The sequence below is a fragment of the Erithacus rubecula genome (assembly GCF_903797595.1).
Source record: "Erithacus rubecula genome assembly, chromosome: 31".
In the NCBI taxonomy this organism is placed as follows: Eukaryota; Metazoa; Chordata; class Aves; order Passeriformes; family Muscicapidae; genus Erithacus; species Erithacus rubecula.
In genome coordinates, this window is record NC_136682.1 from 399,815 (window position 1) to 424,459 (window position 24,645).

Here is a 24,645-nt window from a genome sequence, read left to right on the forward strand (position 1 = left end):
GCGCGGAGGACCGGGACACGAATGGGGGAATGGGGGAAAATGAGGGGTAATGAGGAATAATGGGGGTAATGAGGAATAATGAGGGTAATGAGGAATGATGGGGGCACTGGGGAGAACTGGGGGGAACTGGGGGTAAAGGGCACTGATTAACGGTGGGGTAGAATCATGTAAGGGCAGCTCTGGGGCAACTGGGGGGCAATAGGGGCAGTTCCCCCTCCCGAGGAACATTGGGGGTTTGTGTCCCCCCCAAAGCCAAGCCCCCCCATCAGCCGAAGGAGACGCTGACACACATTGGGGTGTCCCAGAGCTTTATTGGGGGACAGCGGGGGCACCCCTGGGACGCCCCGGGACATGGGGACAGCGTGGGGGCCGAGATGCTCCCAGGGGGTCCCGGGGTGTCCCCGGTGGTCACAAGGGTCCCAAGAGGTCCCGGGGGTTCCAGGAGGTCCTGGGGGGTCCCGGATGATTCTGGGGGGTCCCAGGAGCCTCAGTCGGAGCTGCTGGAGGAGGAGGAGGACGACGAAGAGCGCTGGGGGGGGGGACAGCAGAGCCATGAGCCCCCGAGGGGGGCTGGGGGTGACCCCCTGCGTCCCCCCCCGGGTGCCCCCCACCTTGTGCCTCTTGTGAGCCTTCTTCATCCTCTTCTTCATCTTCTTCGCCGCCTTTTTATCCAGCGCGGGGGGGAACGAGGGGAGCACCCCCGGGTGGGGGGGCACCCCCGGGTGGGGGGGCTGCGGCAGGGGGGGGCCCAAGGGGGGGCCCGGGGGGATCAGGGGTGACCCCTGGGGGTACGGGGGGACCCCAGCGGGGTACGGGGGCTGCCCGGGCCCCCCCAGTGGGTTGGGGGGCGCCGCAGGGGGGGGGTACACGGGGTTGGGGGGTGGGACCTGGGGGGGGTACGTGGGGTTCGGGGGGTACACGGGGTTGGGGGGGGGCGGCTGTCCTGGAGGGGGGAGAAAAGAGGAGATTGAGGGGAGGGGTCCGAGCCCGGGGGGGTCACGGCAGCCCCCCCAGCTGGCGGTGTCCCCCTGTACCTGCACCAGGGTTCCACATGGCGGGCGACTCCAGGACCTGGGGGGGCACAGGGGGTGAGCGGGGACCCCCCAAACCCCCAGAACTGAGCCACGGAAAGTTTGGGGGGGTCCCGCGGGACTGAACCGAGGCGGGGGCGGCGGCGGGGGGTCGGAGGGTTTGGGGTGCAGGAGGATTTTGGGGTGCACAGGGAGATTTTTGGGGTGCACAGGGAGATTTTTGGGGTGCACAGGGAGGGTTTGGGGGGGTGCACAGGGAGGGTTTGGGGTGCACAGGGAGGGTTTGGGGGGGTGCACAGGGAGGTTTTGGGGTGCACAGGGGGATTTTGGGGTGCACAGGGAGATTTTGGGGTGCACAGGGAGGTTTTGGGGTGCACAGGGGGATTTTGGAGTGCAGGGGCGGCTGCAGGCGGAGTTTGGGATCCAGGGGGGATTTGGGGGGGCGCAGGGGAGCTGGGAGGGTGCGCAGGGGGATTTAGGGGTGCGGGGGGGGTGGTCCTGGGGCTCCGCTCCCACCTTCGCTCCGGCCGCGGCCCCTCCCGGAAGGAAGCGGGGGCGGGGCTTGTACCGGGGCTCCTCCCCGGGGGCGGGGCCTGCCCGTCCCACCCCCCGCCGGTTCCCGGTCCCTCCGCGCCTGCCCCGTGCCTCATTTCCCCGGTATCCCGTGCCTCAGTTTCCCTCCTCCCCGTGCCTCAGTTCCCGGTATCCCGTGCCTCAGTTTCCCTCCTGCCCGTGCCTCAGTTTCCCCGCACGCACCTGGCGCGGCCCGGGCTCCCCCGGGGCCGGTGCGGGTCCCGCGGCCAAGCGCTGGAGCCGCTGCAGCGCCCGCTCGGCCGAGAGCCGCGCCTCGGGGTCCGGGTCCCAGCAATCCTCCAGCAGCTCCGGCAGAGCCCCCCCGGGCTGTGAGACCCCCCTCGGCTCAGCGGGGACCCCCGGGAGGGGGAAACACCCGGGGGCACCCCCCCGAATGGGGACACCCCCCGGTACCCTCAGCGTCATCGCTGGGCAGAGGGGAGGGGACCCCTGGGCAGCGACCCTCCCAAACAGCCCTGGGGACCCCAAACACCCCTGGGCACCCCAAACCCTCCTGGACACCCCTGAACACCCCGAACACCCCTGAGCACCCCCTGGGCACCCCAAACACCCCTGGGCACCCCAAACACCCCTGGGCACCCCAAACCCCCCTGGGCACCCCGAACCCCCCTGGGCATCCTCTAGCACCCCCTGCATGCCCCGGGATGCCCGCGGGCACCCTTGGCCGCCCGGCCGGGGGTCCCGGGGGTCTGACCTGGGGGGCGCGGTGCCAGGCCGGGGGGATGAGCGGCCGCCGCCTCTCGTCCGCAGCCAAACGGCGGAGCTGAGCCCCGGTGGGGCTGGAGCCCAGCTCGGCCTCGTACGCCAGGCGGAACGGCGGCACCGGGGCTCCTGCGGGGCGGGCGGGGGTCAGCGGGGCCGGGGTCTCGGATCCGGGGGTCGCGGATCCGGGGGTCACGGATCCGGGGGTCGCGGATCCGGGGGTCTCGGATCCGGGGGTCGCGGATCCGGGGGTCACGGATCCGGGGGTCGCGGATCCGGGGGTCAGCGGGGCCGGGGGTCGCGGATCCGGGGATCGGCGGATCCGGGGGTCGGCGGGGCCGGGGGTCGCGGATCCGGGGGTCGCGGATCCGGGGGTCACGGATCCGGGGGTCGCGGATCCGGGGGTCCCGCGGGGCTCACCGGGGCTCAGGGCCTGGCAGCGGGACAGGATCTCCCAGAGCAGCAGCGCCAGCGCGTAGACATCGGCCTGGCGCAGCGCCCGGCCCCAGGCCCGCAGGTCCAGGCTCTCGTCCAGGATCTCGGGTGCCAGGTACCGCTGGGTGCCCGCCTGCGCCCGCCGGGGACCTGAGCTGGGCGCCACGGGGCCACCGGGGCCACCGGACCACCCGCCAGGGACGGGCTCATGCGGGGGCGAGGGCTCAGCCCACGCTGCCAGTGACATCGGCAGTGCCATCGCCACCCCAGAGCTGTCACCTCCCCTTCCCCTCTGCCACCCCAGCCCTGTCACCTTCCGGATGGTCACGGCGTGCCGAGCGCCCGCGCTGTCCTGGGCGCGCGGTGGCAGCGCCAGCGCCAGCCCGAAGTCGCCGATGGCGCAGGTGCCGTCCTCCCGCACCAGCACGTTCTGGCTGCTCAGGTCCCGGTGCACCACGCTGGGCTTGTACAGCCCTGGGGGGCACCGGGGGTCACGGGGGGGAGCGCAGGGCAGAGGCCGGAGCGGCGGGACAGCGCGGGGACAGCGCGGGGACAGCGCGGGGACAGCGGGTGCCGCGCTCACCATCGCGCCACAGCTCCTGGTGCAGGAAGGCCAAGCCGCGGGCCAGGGACAGCGCCAGGCGCACGCTGCCCGCCCAGGTCCCCACGTGCTGCCCCAGGAAATGGCGCAGGGAGCCCTGGGGACACGCGAGGGACACGGCTGGGGACGTGGGGCACCCTGCGGTATCCCCCACACATCTCCCCATTCCCCCCACCCCCGCCCCTGTGCTCCCCGACTGCCCCGAACCCCCCAAGCTCCCATTACCTCTGAGCCCCCCAAACTCCCGTTCCCCTCCCGTTCCCCCCCGAGCCCCCCAGGTGACCCACGGCCGGGTAGAGCTGCAGCACCAGGAGCCCCCCTCGGGCGCGGGGTCCGGCCGCGCGGGTGTCCAGCAGCCTGGCCACGTTCTCGTGCTCCATCAGCGGCAGAGCGTGCACGGCGCGCTCGGCCGCGAACCTCCGGCCAGCGCCGGCCGCGAACGCCTTGATGGCCACCGGCCGCTGGCGCAGCGTCCCCCGCCACACCGCCGAGAAGCGCCCCGACTGCAGCACCTGCTCCGCGGGGACACCGCGGGGGACAGGGGACACGGCTGGCACCGAGTGTCCCCAGCCCCCCGACACGCAGGGACTCTCATATCCGGGCTCCTTTGGGGGTCCCCGGGCACCCCTGACTGATGCTCCCTCTGCCCTAGGGGTCCCCACATCCCCTCCCCACGTGGGTGCCCCCTCCCAGCATCACCTTACCCGCTGGGGTGTCCCCATTGGGTGTCCCGCCCCATTAGTGTCTCTTGCCCCATGAGTGTCCCCCGTGGGTGCCCCCCCCCCCCCGTGGGTGTCCCCCGCCCCACGGGTGCCCCGCACCTGCAGGAAATGCAGCGCAGGCAGGTCCGGGCTGGGGGGCTCCGGGGGGACCCCGATTCTCCGCCCCCCCCGCGGTGGCTGCCCCGTTCGGGTCCTTGTCCAGCGTAGTCCTGGATGGGGGATAGCAGGAACACCCCAGACCGGGGACCCCCCCACAGGAACCCCCCAAATGAGGACACGGGACCTGGGCACACCAGGGACCACCAGACCCCCCCTCACCACGCAGGGGACACGGGGAATGTGGCATCCCGGGACAATGGGGACACCCCACCCGGGACACCCCATCCCAGGGGCTCACGAGGACACCAGGGAGCCCCCGCCCCAGGGACAGGGTGACACAACACTTGGGGACCCCCCGCCTGCACCCCGAGAGACCCTCACTGGGAACCCCAGCGCTGCGGCATTTGGGGACACCCGGGGGACATCGGGCAGGGGGTGGCTGTGCCCGGGGTCCCCCCGTTCCCGCCGTGTCCCTGTCCCTACCGAGGATGCCCAGACAGGTGAGGAGGATGAGGAGGAGGGGGCTGGCACCCCACAGCCACAGGGTCCCCGCGGATCCCCCCTGGCCGGGCCCTGGGGACGGAGACCGCGGTGACACAGAGCCCCCCTGACCCCCAGGTGTGCGGGGGACACTTTAGGGGATCGTGTGGCTTCCCCAGACTCTCCAGGTGTCCCCCACGAGTCTCAGGTGTCTCCCCAATGTGTCCCACCTCCCCCCACGGGTCCCCTGAAGGTCTCAGGGTCCCCCCTGTGTCCCCACCCCCGGGTGCCCCCCAGCCCCGGACCGTGCCTGTCGCTGTCGCCGTCGCTGTCGCCGTCGCGGTCCCGGTGGCGTTGCCGTTGCAGAGGTGCCCGTGGCACAGGCACAGCAGCACGGAGCTGCCGGGGTGACCCGCGGGGCTGGGGGCGCAGGTGGCCGAGGGACAGGCGTCCCCCCGGCCTCCCCAGCAGCCTGGGGCCGGGGCGCGGTCACTCGGGGTGCTGCGTGACCGGGGGGGACAGGGGGGACAGGGGGGAGCCCTGTGCGGGTCCCCCCGCAGCCGCTGCCCAAGGCCAAGAGCAGCCGAGGAGGGACCAGAACGCCCCCAGCCCCCCCGGCAGGGTCAGACCCTGCTCCAGCCCCCCCGGTAGGATCTGGCCCTTTTTTGCCTCTCCAAGACCCCCCAGGAACAAACCCCTCCATCCTGCCCCAGCTCCTTCTACCCCTCCAAAATCCCCCCAGGGCAGGACCGAATCCCTCCATCCTGCCCCAAAATCCCCCCCAGAGCAGAACCGAGCCCCTCCATCCTGCCCCAAAATCCCCCCAGGGCAGGGCCAAGCCCCTCCATCCTGCCCCAAAATCCCCCCCAGGGCAGAACCGAGCCCCTCCATCCTCCCCCATCCCCTCCCTCCCGGCCCCCCGAGCCCCCCGGGGACAGGCTCAACCCCCCCTCCCCATCCCCGTGCCCCGGCCCCGGGGGTCTCACCCTGCACCAGAGCGTGGCTGCGGTTCCAGATGCCGACGCAGCATTGCCCGGGGGGGCAGCGCACGGCGCCGGCCGCGCCCCCCGCGACCCCCAGCACGCCCCGCACGCTCGGGTGCTTGTAGGACACGCAGGTCAGGTTCTGGGGGCCTGGGGGGGCACACACGGGCACCAGGGGGGGGCTTTTAACCCCCCAAAAATGCACCCCCAGCCCCGGCTGCGCCCCCCCCCAGCACCCACCTGGGCGCCCCATGGGAGCCGGTGGGGAGCGGAGCGAGCAGGAGGAGGAGGAGGAGGAGAAGGAGTTGGAGGAGGAGGAAGAGGAGGAGGAGGAGAAGGAGGAGGAGGAAGGTGCTGCCCCCGCATCAGGGAGGAGAGAGCCGGGATGTCTGGGGGCAGCCAGGCCTGGCCCCCCCCCGAGCACCCAAACGGAGCTCAGTGTCCCCCGTCCCTGCTGGGGCACTCTGGGACTGGCTTGGACACCCCAAAACCGGCCTGTGACCCCCCAAAACCGGCCTGTGACCCCCCCAAACGGAGCTCAGTGTCCCCTGTCCCTGCTAGTGCCACTCTGGGACTGGCTGTACCCCAAAACCAGCCAGTGACCCCCCCAAACGGAGCTCAGTGTCCCCTATCCCCGCTGGTGCCACTCTGGACTGACTGCACCCCTGTCACCCCCCAAAACCCCCCCCCAAAACCGGCCACGCCCCCCAGAAGGGACCCCCGCAGACTTCCAGACAACGCCAGCGACTCGTGTTTATTACAAAAAGAACTCGTCGTTCCCCATTTACAAAGGAGCCCCCCAAAACTAACAGTTTCATCTAAGTCTTTTTGTACAAAAAAATAGCACTTTGGGACCCAAAACAAAACAAAACAAAACAAATCATCCACCACCCCCCCTCCCCACCAAATAAAAATCGCCTTGGGGGGGGGGAGGTTTATGACATCAGCCATTGGATTTGTAAAAACCAACCCCCCCTCCCCTCCCCTTCCCCAAATTAAAACAGAACAGAGACGGGACGAGATCAAACAGGGAGAGAATTATTGCCAGTTTGGGGGGGCTGGACCCCCCAGGACCCCCCCGCTGCATAGAGAACGGGCCCCGGCCCCCCCGGGATGAAGGGGTGACAGTGGATTAAAGCTGGGAGAGGGGGGGCAGCCCCCAGAGCCCCCCCAGAGCCGCTGTGGGGGTGGGAGGGCAGCGGGGGGGGGGGGGGGGCTCACCCCAGCCTGTCACCCCCTTGTCAAGGCACGTTTGTGTTTTGTGTCCCGGGAATGGCTGGGGGGGATTTGGGGGCTGCTGGGGGGAATTTGGGGGCTGCTGGGGGGGATTTGGGGGTGCCAGGAGCAGGGGGGGGGGACCCCGGTGCCAACTGAGCCAAAATGGGGGTGCTGGATCCAGCTGCCCCCTCCCCTGGCACCGGGAGCAGCGCTGGTGGTGTGAACTCCCAAAAACGCTCTGATTTCACCCAAAATGCTCTGATTTCACCCAAAATGCTCTGATTTCACCCAAAAATGCTCTGATCCCCCCCAAAATAACCGCAGAGCGCCCCCCCCTCCCCGGGTTCCTCTCCCTCCCAGCTGCGTTTCCATAGGAAAACCAGGATCCTTCGGGGACAGCCCGAGGGGAGGGGACACCGGGGACATCACGGGGACATCACGGGGACATCCCAACACCGGATCCGGGATCGGGTTTGGCACTTGATCCCCGCTGGGAACGGAGTTGGGCTTGGGGCTGGGGGGGCAAAATAATCAAATTGACCATTAAATTAAGAAACCTCCTGTTTTTTGTCCCAATCCTTTGTGGGTTTTGGGCTGGGGGGGGGGGCTCATAGTGCTTCACAGGGTTATTAAAATACAAATGCTTAAAGTTTCCTATATAAAAATATACAAATGCAAAAATAGATATCGAGAGAGAGAGCCGGGGGGGGCTGGGGGGGCCGGGCCCTGCGCCCCCTCCCCAGGGAGCTCCTGCTGCCTTTCCTTTTTTTTTTTTTTCGTGTTTTTTTTTTTACAAAAAAAAAACCCCAAATCAGAACAAGATTCCTGCTCCAGCTCCTCTCCTGAGCTCTCCCGAGGGATTGCAGCTCCTCCCCAGCTCCTCCCGAAAAAGGGAGCGGGAAAAGGGGTGGGGGGCACTGGCTGCAGATGTGGCCACGTGCCCTGGCAGGGAAAATGCCCAAAAATCCCTGGGAATGACCCGGGGCAGGTGGGATTGTGGGGGGTCACTCACACCCGACCCCAAAAGGGGAGCAGGGAAGTTCTTGGTCAGCTCCTCCTCATCCTCCTCCTCCTCCCGGGGCCATTCCCAGCGCCCCCCCAGTGCTCGGCTCACCCCAAACAAACCCGGGTTTCCCCTTTTTTTGGGATGCACACCCTGCACCCCACAGCCCCGCTCGGGGAAGGGAGCCCGGGGCAGGAAGAGGAGGGTGTGGGAGGAAGAGCAGGAAGGACCCGGCCCTGCCCATCCTGGAAAAGCCTTTTTGGGCAGGTTTTTACCAAGCTGTCCCTATTTCCAGCACCCTTTTTCCTTTGCTGGGAGCTGCCTCCAGCAGAACCCCGAGGGTCCCTGCGCTGCCTCCCCCTCGCTCCAGACCGGCTGAGCTCCAAAGATTCTCCTTTTTCCCCATTATTACTATTATTATTATTAATTCCAACGCTGGCTGTAATAAAAAAAAAAAAAGAAATCGACTTTTCCCCCCCCCCAGGAGGCTCCAGTTGTGCCCCCAGGGCTGTGTCCCAGCCCCTCTGTCCACGACCTTCCCATGGAGCAGCTTCCCTCCCACGGGATGGGAGCCCTGCCAAGAAAAGGGCTGGAAACAACCAAGATCCGAGGGGAAAAAACCAAAAACACCACCTGCCGAGGCAGGGGAGGGCAGTGGGAGTCCAAGGGTGAGAACTCCAGCGGGATCTCCCCCCGAGCATGCCAAAGGAATTACAGAATCACCTCAAAGCAAAGCCAAGGACAGCCCGGGGAGGGGGTTTGGGGGGGTTCTGGTGGGAAATGGGGGCTGGGGAGGGGGAGGGGAGCTCAGGCATCGCCCACACACCCCAGAGGGGCCGACCTGCTCCAGGATAAGGCATCAAAGGGACCACGCCATGGTCACAGCAACATCTCTCCTCTCTCAAACGAACACATTTTATATTTTTATATATATAATAATAATATAGAATCTTTTCTCTTCTTTTTTTTTTTGGTTTTTTTGCGTTTTTTCTGCTTTTTTTGCTTAGTTTTTTTTTCTGCTTTTTTGCTTTTTTTTGCTTAGTTTTTTTTTATACGCGTGTGTTTTGTCTGTATTTCTATCACCGGGGTTAATTTTTTTTTGTTGTTTTTTTTTTTGCTAAAAGGACCAAGGCGTGACGACGCCGGGGGGAGGGGGGGGGGGAGAAAGGAAGGAAAAAAATAACCAAAAAAAAAAAGCTGAAATTAAAAAATATATCTCTATCTCTGGCCTTGCAGGGAGGGGTGTGCTCTCAGAAGCCGTTGCCGCTGATGTTGATGGACTGCAGGTCGGCCACCTGCATGACGTTGATGCCGCTGCCGGCCAGGCGGGCGATGCCCTCGGGGCAGATGGCCTCCATGGCCACCATGTTGGTGGCGATCAGCGCCGAGGGCGCGGCGCCGCCCTCGCCCGCGCCCGCCGAGTCCAGCGGCACGGCGGAGACGGGCACGGCCACGCCCGCGGCCCCGCCCTTCTTGTTCTGGTGAGTCTTGATGTGCTTGGACAGGTGGTCGCTGCGCATGAAGCGCTTGGGGCACTCGGGGCAGGCGAATTTCTTCTCTCCTGAGGGGGGAGATGGATATGGGGGTGAGGGATGGGTGGGGAGGGGGGAAGGGTGGGGTGTGCAGAAGGGTGGGGAGGGGGGAAGGGTGGGGTTGGGAAGAGGGTGGGGTTGAGAAGAGGCTGGGATCTGGGAAAAGGCTGGGATCTGGGAAGAGGCTGGTATTTAGGAAGAGGCTGGTATTTGGGAAGAGGGTGAGCGTTGGGAAGAGGGTGGGGTTTGGGAAGAGGGTGGGATCTGTTAAAAGGTTGGGATTTGGGAAGAGGTTGGGGTTTGAGAAGAGGGTGGGCTTTGGGAAGAGGCTGGGATCTGTTAAAATGCTGGGATTTAGGAAGAGGTTGGGATTTGGGAAGAGGCTGGTATTTAGGAAGAGGCTGGTATTTAGGAAGAGGCTGGTATTTGGGAAGAGGGTGAGCATTGGGAAGAGGGTGGGGTTTGGGAAAAGGCTGGGATTTGGGAAGAGGTTGGGATTTGGAAAGAGGTTGGGATCTAGGAAGAGGCTGGGATCTGGGAAAAGGCTGGGATTTGGGAAGAGGTTGGGATTTGGGAAGAGGTTGGGATCTGGGAAAAGGCTGGGATTTGGGAAGAGGTTGGGATTTGGGAAGAGGCTGGGATCTGGGAAAAGGCTGGGATTTGGGAAGAGGTTGGGGTTTAGGAAGAAGCTGGGACTTGGGAGGAGGTTGGGATTTGGGAAAAGGCTGGGATCTGGGAGGAGGTTGGGATTTGGGAAGAGGTTGGGATTTGGAAAGAGGTTGGGATTTGGGAAAAGGTTGGGATCTGGGAAAAGGTTGGATTGGGGAGGAGGTTGGGATTTGGGAAGAGGCTGGGATCTGTTAAAAGGTTGGGATTTGGGAAAAGGTTGGGGTTTAGGAAGAAGTTGGGACTTGGGAGGAGGTTGGGATTTGGGAAGCAGTTCCTGCCCTTGAGGGGTCAAGCCCTGAAGCACAGAGCATCAAGGCTGATGCTCCAACATGGTGGAATTTTGGGAAAAGGCTGGGATTTGGGAAAAGGCTCCTCCCCATGAGAATGCTCAGGCTCTGGAGATGCTCCCAGCCCCAGGAGCTCCAGGCCAAGGGAATTCCAGGCTGGGGGATCCCTGAGGCTGCCCCATGCAGCACCACGAGTCAGGGCAGGCATCCCAAGGAATTCCAGGGTTTCCTGGAGCAAACACCCCAAGGAACCCCGGGACTTTGGGAGCAGCCACCCCAGGACTTTGGGAGCAGCCACCCCAGGATTTTGGGAGCAGCCACCCCAGGATTTTGGGAGCAACCACTCCAGGATTTTTTGGGAGCAGAATCCAGGGTTTGGAAGCAGCCATCCCATGATTTTTTGGCAGCACCCACCCCAGGATTTTTTGAGCACCCACCCCATGATTTTGGGCACCCCCCCCATGATTTGGGCTCCCCCCCATGATTTGGGGCTCCCCCCCATGATTTGGGGCTCCCCCCATGATTTTGGGGCTCCCCCCATGATTCTGGGGCTCCCCCCCATGATTTTGGGCTCCCCCCATGATTTTGGGGCTCCCCCCAGCATTTGAGGCTCCCCCCATGATTTTGGGGCTCCCCCCATGATTTGGGGCTCCCCCCCAGCATTTGGGGCTCCCCCCCATGATTTTGGGGCTCCCCCCATGATTTGGGGCTCCCCGTACCCATGATTTGAGGCTCCCCCCATGATTTTGGGGCTCCCCCCATGATTTTGGGGCTCCCCGTACCCGTGTGCGTGCGCTTGTACCGCTGCAGCTCCCATGATTTGGGGCTCCCCATACCCATGATTTGAGGCTCCCCCCCATGATTTTGGGGCTCCCCCCATGATTTTGGGGCTCCCCCCAGCATTTGGGGCTCCCCCCCATGATTTTGGGGGCTCCCCCCCATGATTTGAGGCTCCCCCCCATGATTCTGGGGCTCCCCCCCATGATTTGGGGCTCCCCCCATGATTTGGGGCTCCCCCCAGCATTTGGGGCTCCCCCCCATGATTCTGGGGCTCCCCCCATGATTCTGGGGCTCCCCCCATGATTCTGGGGCTCCCCCCATGATTTTTGGGCTCCCCCCATGATTTTGGGGCTCCCCCCATGATTTGGGGCTCCCCCCATGATTTTGGGGCTCCCCCCATGATTTTGAGGCTCCCCCCCATGATTTTGGGGCTCCCCCCATGATTTTGGGCTCCCCCCATGATTCTGGGGCTCCCCCCATGATTTGGGGCTCCCCCCATGATTTTGGGGCTCCCCCCATGATTTTGGGGCTCCCCGTACCCGTGTGCGTGCGCTTGTGCCGCTGCAGCTCGTCGGAGCGGGTGAAGCGCTTCCCGCACAGCACCCAGGTGCAGATGAAGGGTCTCTCCCCCGTGTGCCACCTCAGGTGTGCCCGCAGGTGAGAGGTTTTCCCGTACACCTTCCCGCAGCCTGGCACGTGGCAGATGTGCTGCTTCTTCTTCCCTGGATCCCCAGAGCTCCTGCAAGCAGGGAAAGGGTTAAACCCCAAGGGAAGCAGATTGGGGTTTGAGGTTTGGCCAGACCCAGAGCCAGGTCCTGCCTTTGGGTCCCAGCAGCCCCAGGTGCACTCCAGGCACGGGGAATTGGGGTTGGAAAGGTGGGAAAGGACCTGAGGGTGCCCAGGTGACCACGGGGAAACCCAACGACGGGAGAGACCCTTTTTAACCCAAACCACTGCAGATAACCAGGCACCCTGGGGATGCTGTGGGCAGCAGCCTCACCTGCCCTCGCCCTCCTTGCAGTAGGGACAGGTGCAGGCTTCCCTGCGTGTTTTCCTGCCCTGCTGGGGCTGGGGGTCGGGGCTGGTCTCCCCCTCCTCCACGGCCGCGCTCTCGTCGCCCAGCCCGTCCCCGCTGCCGCCGTGCAGCCCCAGCTGTGCCCCGTGCTCACCTGCAAGAGAACACAGGTTAGGGCAGCCCCCCACCGGGCATGAAGCTGGGAATGAAGCCCACCCTCTCCCCCTCCCGGCTTTCCTGGTATTCCCCATCTCCTGGGGTTCTCCCTGCTGATGTTTCCAGCAGCTCACAGGAAGGTCAGTGGGGGTTGCTGGTCACTCACTGCACATTTGGAACTGGACTTGCCAAAGCTGGTATTCCCAAAAATATACCCATGATCCTGCTGGGAACTGAGACCAGCACCTCAGCCAAGCAGGGAAATTTCCCTTACAATCCAAATTTTCCACGTAGGAGCTCTGAGGCAGGAGCTGGGGGGGGTTGGAGAAGGATAAATTTCAAATCCCCCATGAGGCACAGGCTGGGTGCTCTGGAGGTGCCAGGAGAGAGTTTCACAACCCGGAGATGGAGCTGGGAATGAGGAGCAATTCCTGGCAGAAACAATTTTCCCAGTCCCTGGTGGTGCTGGTGCCAGCAGGAGTCAGTGGTGCCTGGGCAGAGCTCCATGGAGGAGCAGGAGGGACAGCAGCCACCAGAACAGGTCCCTGCAGCCCCAGGGAGGACAAAACCCACCAGGAAAGTGAGGAAATCTCCCCCAAAATCCAAGCTAAAGCTTCCCAGAACACCCTGAGGCCGTGAAGAGGAGGAGCAGACTGGGAGATCACAGGGAGGACGGGGCAGGAGCAGCCAGGATGTCACCAGGGGCTGTCACCAGGGGCTGTCACCTCACACAAACCCCAGATATCCTGAGCATGGTCCCTTCATCCAGCCTGGCACCAACCCTGGGAGCAGGGGAATGCAGAAGGGACCTGTCCCCTCCAAAGGTGACACTGTTTGAAGCCCCCCTTGGTGCCACATCCCCCAGCTCCCTGCAGAACTGAGGATCCCAGGAGCTCCCCCAGTTCCTCCCTGACGTGTCTGCAGTCACAGCCCTGCAGGGAGGGAGCTGGGAGAGGATTTTAAGCTCCCTAAGCCAGAGCCAACAGCTTTGTGCTCCAGCCACGGATTAGAGATTTCCCCGGATGGGAAGAGCTGCTGGACAAAAAAAAAAAACCACAACAAAACAACCTCTCCCCCCTGTTGTAGCACAGCACCCCCCTTCCCAGGAGAAAAACACAAATTCTCTTCCCAAAAATACACCAGGGATGGGGGGAATCCAGCCAGGATGCCTTGGAATGGCTCCAATCCTCCACGAGGCAAAAGCCCACGCGGCGTTTTTGGCTTTTTGGCACGGAGGGAACAAACCCAAATCTGCTGCTGGAGATCTGTGGCTGCCTCTCAGCAAATCCAGGGCAGCAGAGCCTGGACCTGCAGGGATCATCCCACCCCAAGCAGCAGCTCTGGAATCTCTGGGACACAAGAGGTTCAGGGAAGAGGTGGGCAGAGAGGATAATTCACGTTTATTATCCCTGCTAATACATGTCCCTGCTAAGACTAAAGCTTCCCTGGAGGCTCCACACTCGGGTCAGCAAAGCCCTGGAAAAAATATTATTAATAGAGCAGGAGGAGGTTTAATCCTTGGAAAAAGCCTGGGAAGAAAGAGGATTTTGGGAAGGCAGGAGAGGGGCCCTGCTCCAGCAGCGACCTCTGGGACCCCCCCAGGAATGGGGCAGCTCCTGGTGTCCCACCAAAAAACCCCAAACCCTGGAATGTTGGCTTGGGAATTCTCTGCAGACAAGGTGCTCCTTGTGCAGGAAAAAGCTGGGGTTTGTTTGCTTTATTTAGCAAACTACCAGGAGGTGAGAAATGCCCAGCAGGGAGGAGAGAGGAGCTCTCACACCCACCCCGACCTCAGGCAGGGGAACAGACCCCGTGTTCATCTTCAGGGGAAGAGCTGGAAATAAAACCCAAAAGCAACAAACCAGGGCTGATTGTGCAAACTCTGGCAGCTGTGCCTGGGCAGAGGAGCAGGGGGTGAGGGGGGAAGCTGGCACCAGGCACGAGGAAGTTTTCAGGTGAAAAGAAAGAAAAGCAAAACCTGGGGACATTCAGCCCCAGCCTTTGGAAAATATCTCCAAAATCCACATTTTCTAGCTCACAACTCAAGTTCTCCCCGTTTCCTGCCTGGTTTCTGGGGTCACTGCCCTGCCCAGAACAAACCCAGCTGCTCCAGACACGCCAAGGAGCTGCACAAAGGGACAAAGTGGCTTTGGAACTTCATCCCTTTGGTTTCTTCCCCTTCTGATTCCCTCACTGATTTGCAAAATGAGTTAATCTGCACCAGGAGCTCATCCACACAAATGAGCCAAGCTCTGGCTCAGCAATTCCTTGGAGATCAGGGTGGTGGAGAGGGAACCAGGGGATGGGGCAGGCTGCAAGTCTGCAGCCCAGTGAGTAACTGGGCTTTAATTTGGACTCTGATGACACCAGGAGCCACTCCTTGGGCAGCTCCTGTAATTGCTGGAGGTTTCTGTGCGTCAGGACGAGCCACACTTCCTTTAAAATAAATAAATTAAATAAATTGGGATGGAGACCATGGAATGAGTGAGGTGGGCTGTAAAAGGGGACAGAGTGAGGCAGGGAATCACCTCATCATTCACTCTGCCCCATCTGTGAATCCCCCAGGATTTGCCAAATGCTGCAGACTGACAGACAGAGTCCCTGACAATTCCTCAATTGTCACAAAACCAGTATGAAGCCTCTGGTCCTGCCCTGCCTTTGCTGGGTGGAAGCACCCAGAGCACCTCACCCTGCAGCACAGGCAGGTCACCCCCTGACACCCAGGCAGAAATCCCTGTCTGAGGGCTGTGGAAGGAGGAAAATGCCTGGATGAGACAGGGAAGGGCAACTCCCAAGGTGGGGAACCCCAGCAGGCATCTCCCACCTCCCCAAACCTGCCTGCGCCTCTCGCTCCCTGCAGTCAAGGCTGGATGCTTTCCAAAGCCACAAATCCCAAGTTTTTAATCCCAAGCAGGAACTGATGCCTGTATCAGCCCCAGGATCTGACCCAAGCATCCTGGATGGGCTGGAGGGGACCAGGAGTCTGGGTTGGGGTGGGAGGGGATGCTCTGGAGAGGAGCCACCAAACTCCCCCAGAGCGGCAGCGTCTCCTGTGTGGGGTGATAAGGACGGGGCTCCAGCAGGGCTGGGGCTGGCCCAGATAAAAGGGAGACACAGATCAGGGCCTGGCAGACAGCTCTGGGGCTGGGACCTCTCCTGGGAGGAGTCACAGAGTGGGAGCTGCACACCCACCCGACCTGTCTGACCCAACCCAACCCAACCTGACCCGTCCGACCGGCGCGGCCGCCAGAGCTCCCTGAGCTGGGAGAGGAGAGCAGGGCTGGAGTGTGGAGCCAGGGCTGGAGTATGGAGCCAGAGCAGGGCTGGAGTGTGGAGCAGGGCTGGAGTGTGGAGCAGGGCTGGAGTGTGGAGCCAGGGCTGGAGTATGGAGCAGGGCTGGAGTATGGAGCAGGGCTGGAGTATGGAGCCAGGGCTGGAGTATGGAGCCAGGGCTGGAGTATGGAGCCAGGGCTGGAGTATGGAGCCAGGGCTGGAGCCAGAGCAGGGCTGGAGTATGGAGCAGGGCTGGAGCCAGAGCAGGGCTGGAGCATGGAGCAGGGCTGGAGTATGGAGCCAGGGCTGGAGTATGGAGCAGGGCTGGAGCCAGAGCAGGGCTGGAGTATGGAGCAGGGCTGGAGCATGGAGCAGGGCTGGAGCATGGAGCAGGGCTGGAGTATGGAGCAGGGCTGGAGTATGGAGCAGGGCTGGAGCATGGAGCAGGGCTGGAGTATGGAGCAGGGCTGGAGTATGGAGCAGGGCTGGAGCCAGAGCAGGGCTGGAGTATGGAGCAGGGCTGGAGTATGGAGCCAGGGCTGGAGCCAGAGCAGGGCTGGAGTATGGAGCCAGGGCTGGAGTATGGAGCAGGGCTGGAGTATGGAGCCAGGGCTGGAGTATGGAGCCAGGGCTGGAGTATGGAGCAGGGCTGGAGTATGGAGCAGGGCTGGAGTATGGAGCCAGGGCTGGAGCCAGAGCAGGGCTGGAGTATGGAGCCAGGGCTGGAGTATGGAGCAGGGCTGGAGCCAGAGCAGGGCTGGAGCCAGAGCAGGGCTGGAGTATGGAGCAGGGCTGGAGCCAGAGCAGGGCTGGAGTATGGAGCAGGGCTGGAATATGGAGCAGGGCTGGAATATGGAGCAGGGCTGGAGTATGGAGCCAGGGCTGGAGCATGGAGCAGGGCTGGAATATGGAGCCAGGGCTGGAGTATGGAGCAGGGCTGGAGCCAGAGCAGGGCTGGAGCCAGAGCAGGGCTGGAGTATGGAGCAGGGCTGGAGTATGGAGCCAGGGCTGGAGCCAGAGCAGGGCTGGAGTATGGAGCAGGGCTGGAGTATGGAGCCAGGGCTGCCCCACAGTGCCAGGGTTGCCCCATGGAGCCAGGGCTGGCCCATAGAACTCAGGGCTGCCCCACAGAGCCAGAGCTGCCCCACAGAGCTCAGGGCTGCCCCACAGAGTTCAGAGCTGCCCCATGATTCCCAGAGCTGCCCCACGGAGCTCAGGGCTGCCCCACAGAGCTCAGGGCTGCCCCACGGAGCCCAGAGCTGCCCACAGAGCTCAGGGCTGCCCCATGGAGCTCAGGACCCACAGGATGAGCCCACGGGGCTGTGTGGGACACAGTCTCACCCAGACAGAGCTGTGGCAGCACAGGCTCAGCTGGGATCGCTGCCCTTCCCCCAGGGAGCCCTGGGGACCCGTGTGAATCCCGGGGGAAGGACACGGGCCGAGGCCAGCCGGGAATGCAGAGGGGATGGAAAGTCCAGCCTGGCTGGGGCTCAGAGCAGGAAGTTTCACAACGGGCTGGATTGTGCCGTGATGTCACGGGGAGAGACAAACAAGGGCTGCAGCGCCGGGCGGATCCTGCGGGGCCGGGGCTCTGCTCCCGTTCCCCTTCCTGTTCCCATTCCCGATCCCATTCCTGTTCCCGTTCCCATTCCCATTCCCATTCCCGTTCCCCTTCCTGCCCCCGTTCCCATTCCTGTTCCCATTCCCATTCCCGTTCCCCTTCCTGCCCCATTCCCATTCCCGTTCCCCTTCCTGCCCCCATTCCCATTCCCATTCCCCTTCCTGCCCCCGTTCCCCTTCCTGTTCCCATTCCCGATCCCATTCCTGTTCCCATTCCCACTCCCGTTCCCATTCCCGTTCCTATTCCGGTTCCCGTTCCCGTTCCCATTCCCATTCCCTTTCCCTTTCCTGTTCCCATTCCCGTTCCCTTTCCCGCCCCCATTCCCGTTCCCGTTCCCGCTCCATGTGGTGCTGCTGCCCCATCCCGGCCGTGCCCCAGAGCTGTGCTCAGAGCCCAGTGATCAGGACACACTGGGGACATCGGGACACACTGGGGCCACAGGGACACACTGGGGACATCGGGACACATTGGGGACACCGGGACACACTGGGGACACCGGGACACACTGGGGACACCGGGACACACTGGGGACACAGGGACACACTGGGGACACCGGGACACACTGGGGACACAGGGACACACTGGGGACACAGGGACACACTGGGAACATCGGGACACACGGGGGACACCGGGACACACTGGGGACACCGGGACACACTGGGGCCATTGGGACACACTGGGGACACAGGGACACACTGGGGACACCGGGACACACTGGGGCCACAGGGACACACTGGGAACACCGGGACACACTGGGGACACCGGGACACACTCGGGGCTTTGTGCCCCGGGCCGGGCTGGGCAGGGGGAGCAGGGGCCGAGAGGGTTTCTGAGCCCACCAGGGCATTTCCCTTCCAGGATGGTCCTGATGTCCCCCTGCTCCCTCCCCCCATCCAAGGAGCTGGAAGGGAGCTCGTGCTGCCCAGAAAATCCCAATCCCACCCTTTGATTCCAGCCCTGGAATCAACCATCCCAAAACGAGGGATATCCCTTGAGTGTCCTCAGAATTCCAGTTAAAATTAAACCTGGTGGTCACCTGTTTACCCAGCACATTCCTGAGCCAGGCAAAGCTGGGACAGGGACATGGGGACAGGGCCCCATAAGGACACCGAGCTCAGAACTGTCCCTCTCCCCCACCCTATGGCAAAAGAGGAAGAGAAACCCCGATGTCACAAAATGCCTGCCAACATCCCCTCAAACAGGATGTCCCCTCCCTGTGGGCTGGGGTGACACCGAGGTGTCTCAGACCCCACTGATGAGGCACAGACCCCACAGAGGTGGCACAGACCCCACTGATGAGGCACAGACCCCACAGAGGTGGCACAGACCCCACTGAGGTGGCACAGACCCCACTGAGGTGGCACAGACCCCACAGAGGTGGCACAGACCCCACTGATGAGGCACAGACCCCACTGAGGTGGCACAGACCCCACTGAGGTGGCACAGACCCCACAGAGGTGGCACAGACCCCACTGATGAGGCACAGACCCCACTGATGAGGCACAGACCCCACAGAGGTGTCTCAGACCCCACTGAGGTGTCACAGACCCCACTGATGAGGCACAGACCCCACAGAGGTGGCACAGACCCCACTGATGAGGCACAGACCCCACAGAGGTGGCACAGACCCCACAGAGGTGGCACAGACCCCACTGAGGTGTCTCAGACCCCACTGATAAGGCACAGACCCCACTGATGTGTCTCAGACCCCACAGATGTGTCTCAGACCCCACAGAGGTGGCACAGACCCCACTGATGTGTCTCAGACCCCATCCCTCACCTCTCAGGTGCCCACCCAGGCGGGCAGGGCTGGCAGCAGCCCCGGGAGGGATTTGGGGTGCTGCCAGCTGAGGAAATCCCCCCCTCCCTGGTTCTGGGGGTGCCCTCCTGGCAGCAGGGCCTGTTTGCCCACATGCCACCCCAGGTGGTCACAGACCTGCCCCTGCTCCTTCCAGCCCAGCCAGGGAGGAGGAACAGCCTTCAACCCACCCTGAACACAGACACTGAGTCAGAGCTGCACAGAGAGCTGGGCTCGCCATCACACCCAGGAGCAAAAAAAACTGAGTTTTAAAGATCTTTTCAAGTGTTGTTTTCTCCCTGAGGGACTTTTCCCCTGCCAAAAAACCAGGAGAAAACCTCACTGGCAACAGAGCCGAGGGGCTGGGAGGCACAGCCCCCCATCCATGGGGCTCAGGAGGGGACACAGAACCCCCCAGAGGCTGAGCTGAGCTCTGGAAGGGGCAGGACAGGCAGTGCTGCCAGCCCAGGTGGCAGCTGGGGCCACCACACCCCTGGCCAGGCACCTCCTCCCTCGCCAGCAGCCCTGAACACGCAGCAGGATCCAAGGAAAACCAGCAAGGGCACATTTTCCATCTGCCTCCCCCCGGAAGCAGAGCAGCTTTTCCTGCTCCAAAAATCTCTCCCAACTCCTTGCCTGGAGCAGAAAGTTCCAGCACACGTGGAGGCTTGGAAAACACTCATGGATTTGGGAAGTGTTGGGAACAAACCCCTCCCTCAATTCCCACTGGAGAGCTGGGACCCGGGGGGACAAAGGGACCCTTTGCCACGACTGAGGGGCACGGGCAGAGAAAAACTCCTCCAGCCTGGAGCTAAATCCTGTGCTGGATGGGTGCCAGGCTCTGTCCTGGCCACAGCTTTCCCCATTTCATCCCAGGAGCCTCCCGGACCATCCCACGGAGCTGGGGCTCCCCAAAAAAACTCTGAACCCTGCTCTGGCTTTTCTTTTCAAACGTGTCCGTGTCACAGCGCAAGTGTCACGTCCCCGGGACTGGGGACAGGGCCAGGAGGCCCCAGCGCTGCTGCTGCCACCGCTGGCAGGGAATTCTGCAAGAGCCGAGAGCCGCCGAGCTAAAAAAAAGAGGAGGAGGAGGAGGAGAAAGAGGAGGAGGAGGCGGCTGCGTGTGATGGGTGGTCTCTAGAACGTTCCTCCCTGTTCCACCTCCGAGGGCAGAGCCAGGCACGAATACAGGAACTGGGGCTGGCCCACGCCTTTCTCCAGAGCCTTCAAAACAAGGCAGAGCCCGGCAGCGCGGCAGGAACGAGCCCCGGCCCCGCGCAGCACCGGGGGCACCCCGGGGGTCTCGGCGGCCGCGTCCCCCCGGTGCCAGCCCCGGCTGCGGAGCCCCCCGGGTCCCTGCGCTCCGGGAAATCCAAGGATCAGGCTAATCCCGAGGCTGGAGTGACCCGTGGCTTGCCTGCGAGCCAAGCTGCTGTAGCAACAGCCCAAAATAATGCTGCAAAACAAGCCCGGGGGAGCGGCCGCCGCCTCTGGCGAGAAGGAAGCACGGGCGGCGTTGAGCAACATTTTCTGCTGCCTCTCAACTGTGACTAAATCCAGCAACAGCCCCTTTTAGCCAGAGCCAGAACACACACACTCACACACAAAAAAAAAAAAAAAAAAACCAAGGAAAGCAGTGGTAAAGCAAAGGGAGAGTGTTCCCAGAGCCGATCCCTTCCGCGGTGGAACCCAGCGCGCTCCAGCTCGGCTCCCATCCCGCTCTTCCAGGCTGGGGGGGCCTGGGATGGATCCCCGGGGTCTGAGCACGGTGCCCTGTGCACAGGGGACCCTCTGGGACACGCTGAGGTCACCTGCCAGCACCCAGACACTTACTGAGCCCTTTGGTCCATCCTGTGAGGAAATTCCCCGTGGTTCCGTGACTGGGTTTGTTTTCATGGGGTTTTCACTTAATCCCTGTGTTTTAGGGCTGTGACTCTTCACAGGCTCAGCCAAGGAGCCGAGCTGGACTCGGGCTCTCACCCAAAACTCCTGGGTGGCCACCAGGGCAGCACAGTGCCACAAAACCAGGTGTCCCCTTTGTCTCCACTTTCCCTTCACAGCCACCTCCTCCCTTTCCTTCCACGACTTCAACTCCCCAAAGAGACTTTAAGTGAATTCTGGTGATCAACACAGTCGGTGCCCAGGGCCAGCACAAGCCCCACCCCAGCCGCCAACACCATTTGACACCAACCACGCCCAGCCCGGCCCCACCCCGGCACTCACCGGGCGCGTTGGCGATGGCCAGGGGCAGCCCCTGCAGCTGGTGCACCTGGATCCCGGACGCTCCCAAGGCACTGAGGTTAATAGTCTGGAGGCCCGGCACGGAGGAGAGCTGGGCGGCGTTGACGGTGACGGTGCCGCTGGGCAGGGAGGCGATGGGGGTCAGCGTGGTGCTGGTGCTGCCCGTCTGGCCCAGCGACACCCCCTGCATGGGGGCCAGCGTGATTGTCTGCGCCTGGGGGTTCTGCACCTGCAGGTTCTGCAGCTGGATGGTCTGCCAGCTCACCTGCCCGTTGGGACCCACCGTGGGCGTGCGGATGATGATGGGGCCCGAGTTGGGCACGGCTTGGAGCTGCAGGTTCTGCAGGGTGTCTTGGGAGATGGCTTGAGTGGCAAAGGTCTGGCCAGACAGCGGGGTGGTCTGCAGGGCTTGGATTGTCTGCCCTCCTTGGACCAGCTGTGGCTGGATCAGGATCTGCTGCTGCTGCTGCTGCTGGGACTGCTGCCCCTGATCCCCCTCCTTCTGCTGCCCCGGCTGCAGAGCCACACCAGACACGGGGCTCTGCAGAGAGTCCGAGCTGGGCACGCTGCTGGCCCTCTGGGGGGTCTGCGCCTGCACGTTGGTGCCCACCGTGGCGCTGGTGGAGAAATTCATGGCGCCCACGTTACTGGTGGTGGTGGTGGTGGAGTAGCTGTTGGCGTTGGTGAAGAAGGCGCCCGAGCTGGCCTGGGACGTGGCCGTGCTGCCCGAGCTGCTGGCAGCCCCCGAGGTGGCCGGCTGGGAGCCGCTGTCCGGCGAGCCCGAGCTGCTCAGGGTGCCCGTCTGGGAGGTGGGGGCCAGGCTGGCGGCCACGCTGTTGACCGGCAGCAGGGTGATGTTGCCGTTCAGGGCCACGGGCACGTTGGCCACGTACTGGGTCTGCCCGGAGAGGCTGTTGTTGGCCAGCCCCACGCCCTGGATGGGCACGGCCTGCTGCAGCAGGTTGGGCATGGCGATGAGGTTGCTGCCGCCCGCGCGGCTGGTGATGATCTGCTGGTTGGAGCCGGGGATGATCTGCAGCTGCCCCGAGGCATCCTGCTGCACGTTCACCTGCGCCGGGGTGGTGGCGAACTGCAGCTGCTGCCCGTCGATGGTCTGGAACTGGGGGATCACCTGGTACTGGATGTTGGGGATGACGCCCGGCAGCCCCGTCAGCACCTGCTGGTTCTGCAGGCCGGACGCCGAGGTGACCACGTAGGGCCCGGTGCTGACCGGGCGGCTCTTGGAGGCGTCGCCGCCGTTGCTGCCGTTGCTGCCCGGCTCCTTGGAGCCCGTGGGGGTGCTGGAGCCCGCCGAGATGATCTGCCAGCCGTTGGCCGACTGGGTGAGCTGGGCGGCGGCCGCGTTCAGGTCCAGCTCGCCGCTCCCGCCCTGCTGGCCCTGGGAGCTGTTGGAATTCTCATTGGGAGACTCGATGCGGCTGCAGGTGGCTGCCAGCAGGGCCAGCGGGGACGGCTGAGACTCCTGGGGATGAGAGGAGGAGTTAAGGCGATGGGAGGTGGCGCGAGGGGCAGGCCCGGAGTGAAAAAAAAAAAAAAAAAAAAAAAAAGAAAACGGAGAAAGAAAAAAAAAAAAAAACCCAAAAAACTAAAATAGAGAAAACAGGGAGGAGCGTACTCGGAAAAGATAAACACTCCTTCCTGAACAAACCCACCCACAGCCGGAAAAACACAACTGCCAGGCACAGGACTGTCAGGCCGGGACAGCCTGAACCACAGGGAAAAGCCTTTTGGGAGGGAGGAAAGGCAAGGGAGCCTGCCTGGGAAAAACAGGAGAGGAGAGGGCTCCTCCACCCCGAACGGGGGGAATCCCCCTCAGTCACAGCCTCAGGAAGGAGGGTCACAGGGTCATTCCTGGGCTCCCCGAGCTGGAGCAGGGCCAGCGGGGGCCGTGGTGTCACGGGAAGCAGGAGGACTGTGTGATTCCGAGGGCAGCCGGCAGCGAGGGGAAGCCACGGGCGCTGCTTGGCAGCGCTCAGCCTCCCCTTCCTGCCCGCACTGAAACGCTCGCCTGGGCCCAGCAAACAGCTCGGCCTGGCCCTGGACTTTGCCACGAGTTGCCGGGGCCAGCGGGGCCGGGCGGGGGCCGATCCTCCCCCCACTCACCTGGGCCTCCCCGCCGCCAGCGCTGCTCGTGCTGCTGGCATCGCCTTCGCCCTTGTCGGGCTTCACAGCCGACATCTCCTCGGTGCTCTCCTGGTCTGCGCAGGAGGGAAGCGACAGCCCCGGTTAGGGACATTTCGGGGCAGGGCAGCGGCACGAGGCTCGGGAGGGGACACGGCGGGCCGGCTCCGGGGGCACCGCCAGCGCCGGGCGCAGCCGGGAAGGGGCTGCGAGCAGCCGGGAGCTGCCAGAGGGGAGCTGGCAGCGGGACAGGCGGGGAGGACCCGGCCCCGCTCCAGGGCCCGGCTCCTCCCCACCGCCCGGGACACTCCCTGGCCCCGCCGGGTCCTCCCCGGGCCGGGGCACACACCGCCCCGGGACCCACCCCGGGATTCCCCCGCCCGGGGCCGCCCCACCCGCGACCCCTCCGGCGCGGGGTCCGCGCTCCCACCGGATCCTTCCTCTCCCGGCGCTCGGGAGCCTCCTCATCCTCCGCCGGCCACGGGGCTGCGCTCCCCGGTACTGCCCTCACCCCGGCGCGCCTCACCGGGCTCTGCACCGGGGAGGGGACGCTGAGCGCCCCCCGCCCGCTCTCCCCTTCCCTCGGCGCTGCCGCGCGGCCCCCCCCGCGCTCGGCTCCCGCATCCGCCCCCGCAGGGCGCCTTGCCCGGGAACGGGGGAAAGCCCCCCGCTCCCTGCGCTCGCAGCCGCCCACCCCCGCGGCCTCCCCCGCCATCTCCGCGCCCGATCCCCCGGGATCTCGGCCCCCCCCCCCGCCCCCGGCCCCGATTCCCGGGGCGTCCCCATCACTCCCCGCCGCCCCCTCCTCCGCTCCAGCCCTGCCCGGCGCGGCCGCCGGTCCCTCCCCCGAGGCCTTCCCCCCTCCCCCGGGTCCCTCCCCCGGCAGGTCCCCCCGGCGCGGCGCGGCGAGGCCCGGCCCGGCGGGGCCCGGCCCGGCGGGGCGGGGCCGCCTCTGGCCCCTCCGAGCGGGCGGGCGCCGCCGCCTCTGCGTGTGCCCGGGGCCCCGCGCGGCGCTCGGCGCCGGCCCCGTCCTTACCGCTCATGGTGCCGGGGCCGGGCCGGGCGCGCGGGGCGGGGCGGGGGCGCGGGCGGGCGAGCGGCCGAACCCGCCGGTGCCGCCGAGGGGCTGCCGAGGGAGGGGCCGCGCGCCGCGGCCGCAGCCCCGCGCCCCGCCCCCCGCCGCCCCCGCAGCCAATGGGAGCCGCGCGGGCAGCGGAGCGACGGGCGGAGCGGCCAATGGGGTGCGAGGGCGGCGCGGCGCAG

The 24,645-nt window shown here is 64.3% G+C and overlaps 2 protein-coding genes across 8 annotated transcripts; both read right to left on the bottom strand.

Moving 5' to 3' along the window:
• Nucleotides 1-291: 291 nt before the first annotated feature.
• LOC306813646 (anti-Muellerian hormone type-2 receptor-like) lies at nt 292-5,902 on the bottom strand. Of its 5 annotated transcripts, XM_079329204.1 has the most exons (14): nt 5,888-5,902; nt 5,651-5,797; nt 4,970-5,136; nt 4,668-4,746; nt 4,185-4,294; nt 3,651-3,875; nt 3,346-3,460; nt 3,076-3,236; nt 2,748-2,895; nt 2,320-2,456; nt 1,788-1,931; nt 1,035-1,071; nt 612-943; nt 292-529 (listed from the first exon to the last, which is right to left on the bottom strand). In XM_079329204.1, exons 1-14 carry the CDS (start codon nt 5,898-5,900, stop codon nt 488-490), a joined length of 1,857 nt encoding a protein of 618 aa, XP_079185330.1. In that variant the 5' UTR covers nt 5,901-5,902; the 3' UTR covers nt 292-487. The 5 variants fall into 5 exon arrangements, with proteins under 5 accessions (XP_079185330.1, XP_079185333.1, XP_079185332.1 ...); XM_079329207.1 differs by lacking the exon at nt 3,651-3,875; XM_079329206.1 differs by lacking the exon at nt 1,788-1,931.
• On the bottom strand, nt 2,659-24,645 carry SP1 (Sp1 transcription factor). 3 transcript variants are annotated; one of them, XM_079329202.1, is made up of 7 exons: nt 24,419-24,645; nt 23,365-23,459; nt 21,223-22,723; nt 12,137-12,305; nt 11,676-11,875; nt 9,118-9,429; nt 2,659-2,668 (listed from the first exon to the last, which is right to left on the bottom strand). In XM_079329202.1, exons 1-6 carry the CDS (start codon nt 24,423-24,425, stop codon nt 9,119-9,121), a joined length of 2,283 nt encoding a protein of 760 aa, XP_079185328.1. In that variant the 5' UTR covers nt 24,426-24,645; the 3' UTR covers nt 2,659-2,668; nt 9,118. The 3 variants fall into 3 exon arrangements, with proteins under 3 accessions (XP_079185328.1, XP_079185327.1, XP_079185329.1); XM_079329201.1 differs by lacking the exon at nt 2,659-2,668 and having other exon boundaries at nt 9,072-9,429; XM_079329203.1 differs by lacking the exons at nt 2,659-2,668; nt 24,419-24,645 and adding an exon at nt 23,813-24,137 and having other exon boundaries at nt 9,072-9,429.

Coding starts and splice junctions, on each gene's coding strand:
- SP1 (XM_079329202.1), bottom strand. Junction 22,724..23,364: donor CTGGCGGCGGGGAGGCCCAG/GTGAGTGGGGGG, acceptor TCTCATCCCCAG/GAGTCTCAGCCGTCCCCGCT. Junction 11,876..12,136: donor TGCAAGGAGGGCGAGGGCAG/GTGAGGCTGCTG, acceptor CCCTGCTTGCAG/GAGCTCTGGGGATCCAGGGA.
- LOC306813646 (XM_079329204.1), bottom strand. Junction 3,876..4,184: donor CTGCGCTGCATTTCCTGCAG/GTGCGGGGCACC, acceptor CCCGCGGAGCAG/GTGCTGCAGTCGGGGCGCTT. Junction 3,461..3,650: donor TGCTGCAGCTCTACCCGGCC/GTGGGTCACCTG, acceptor GCGTGTCCCCAG/GGCTCCCTGCGCCATTTCCT.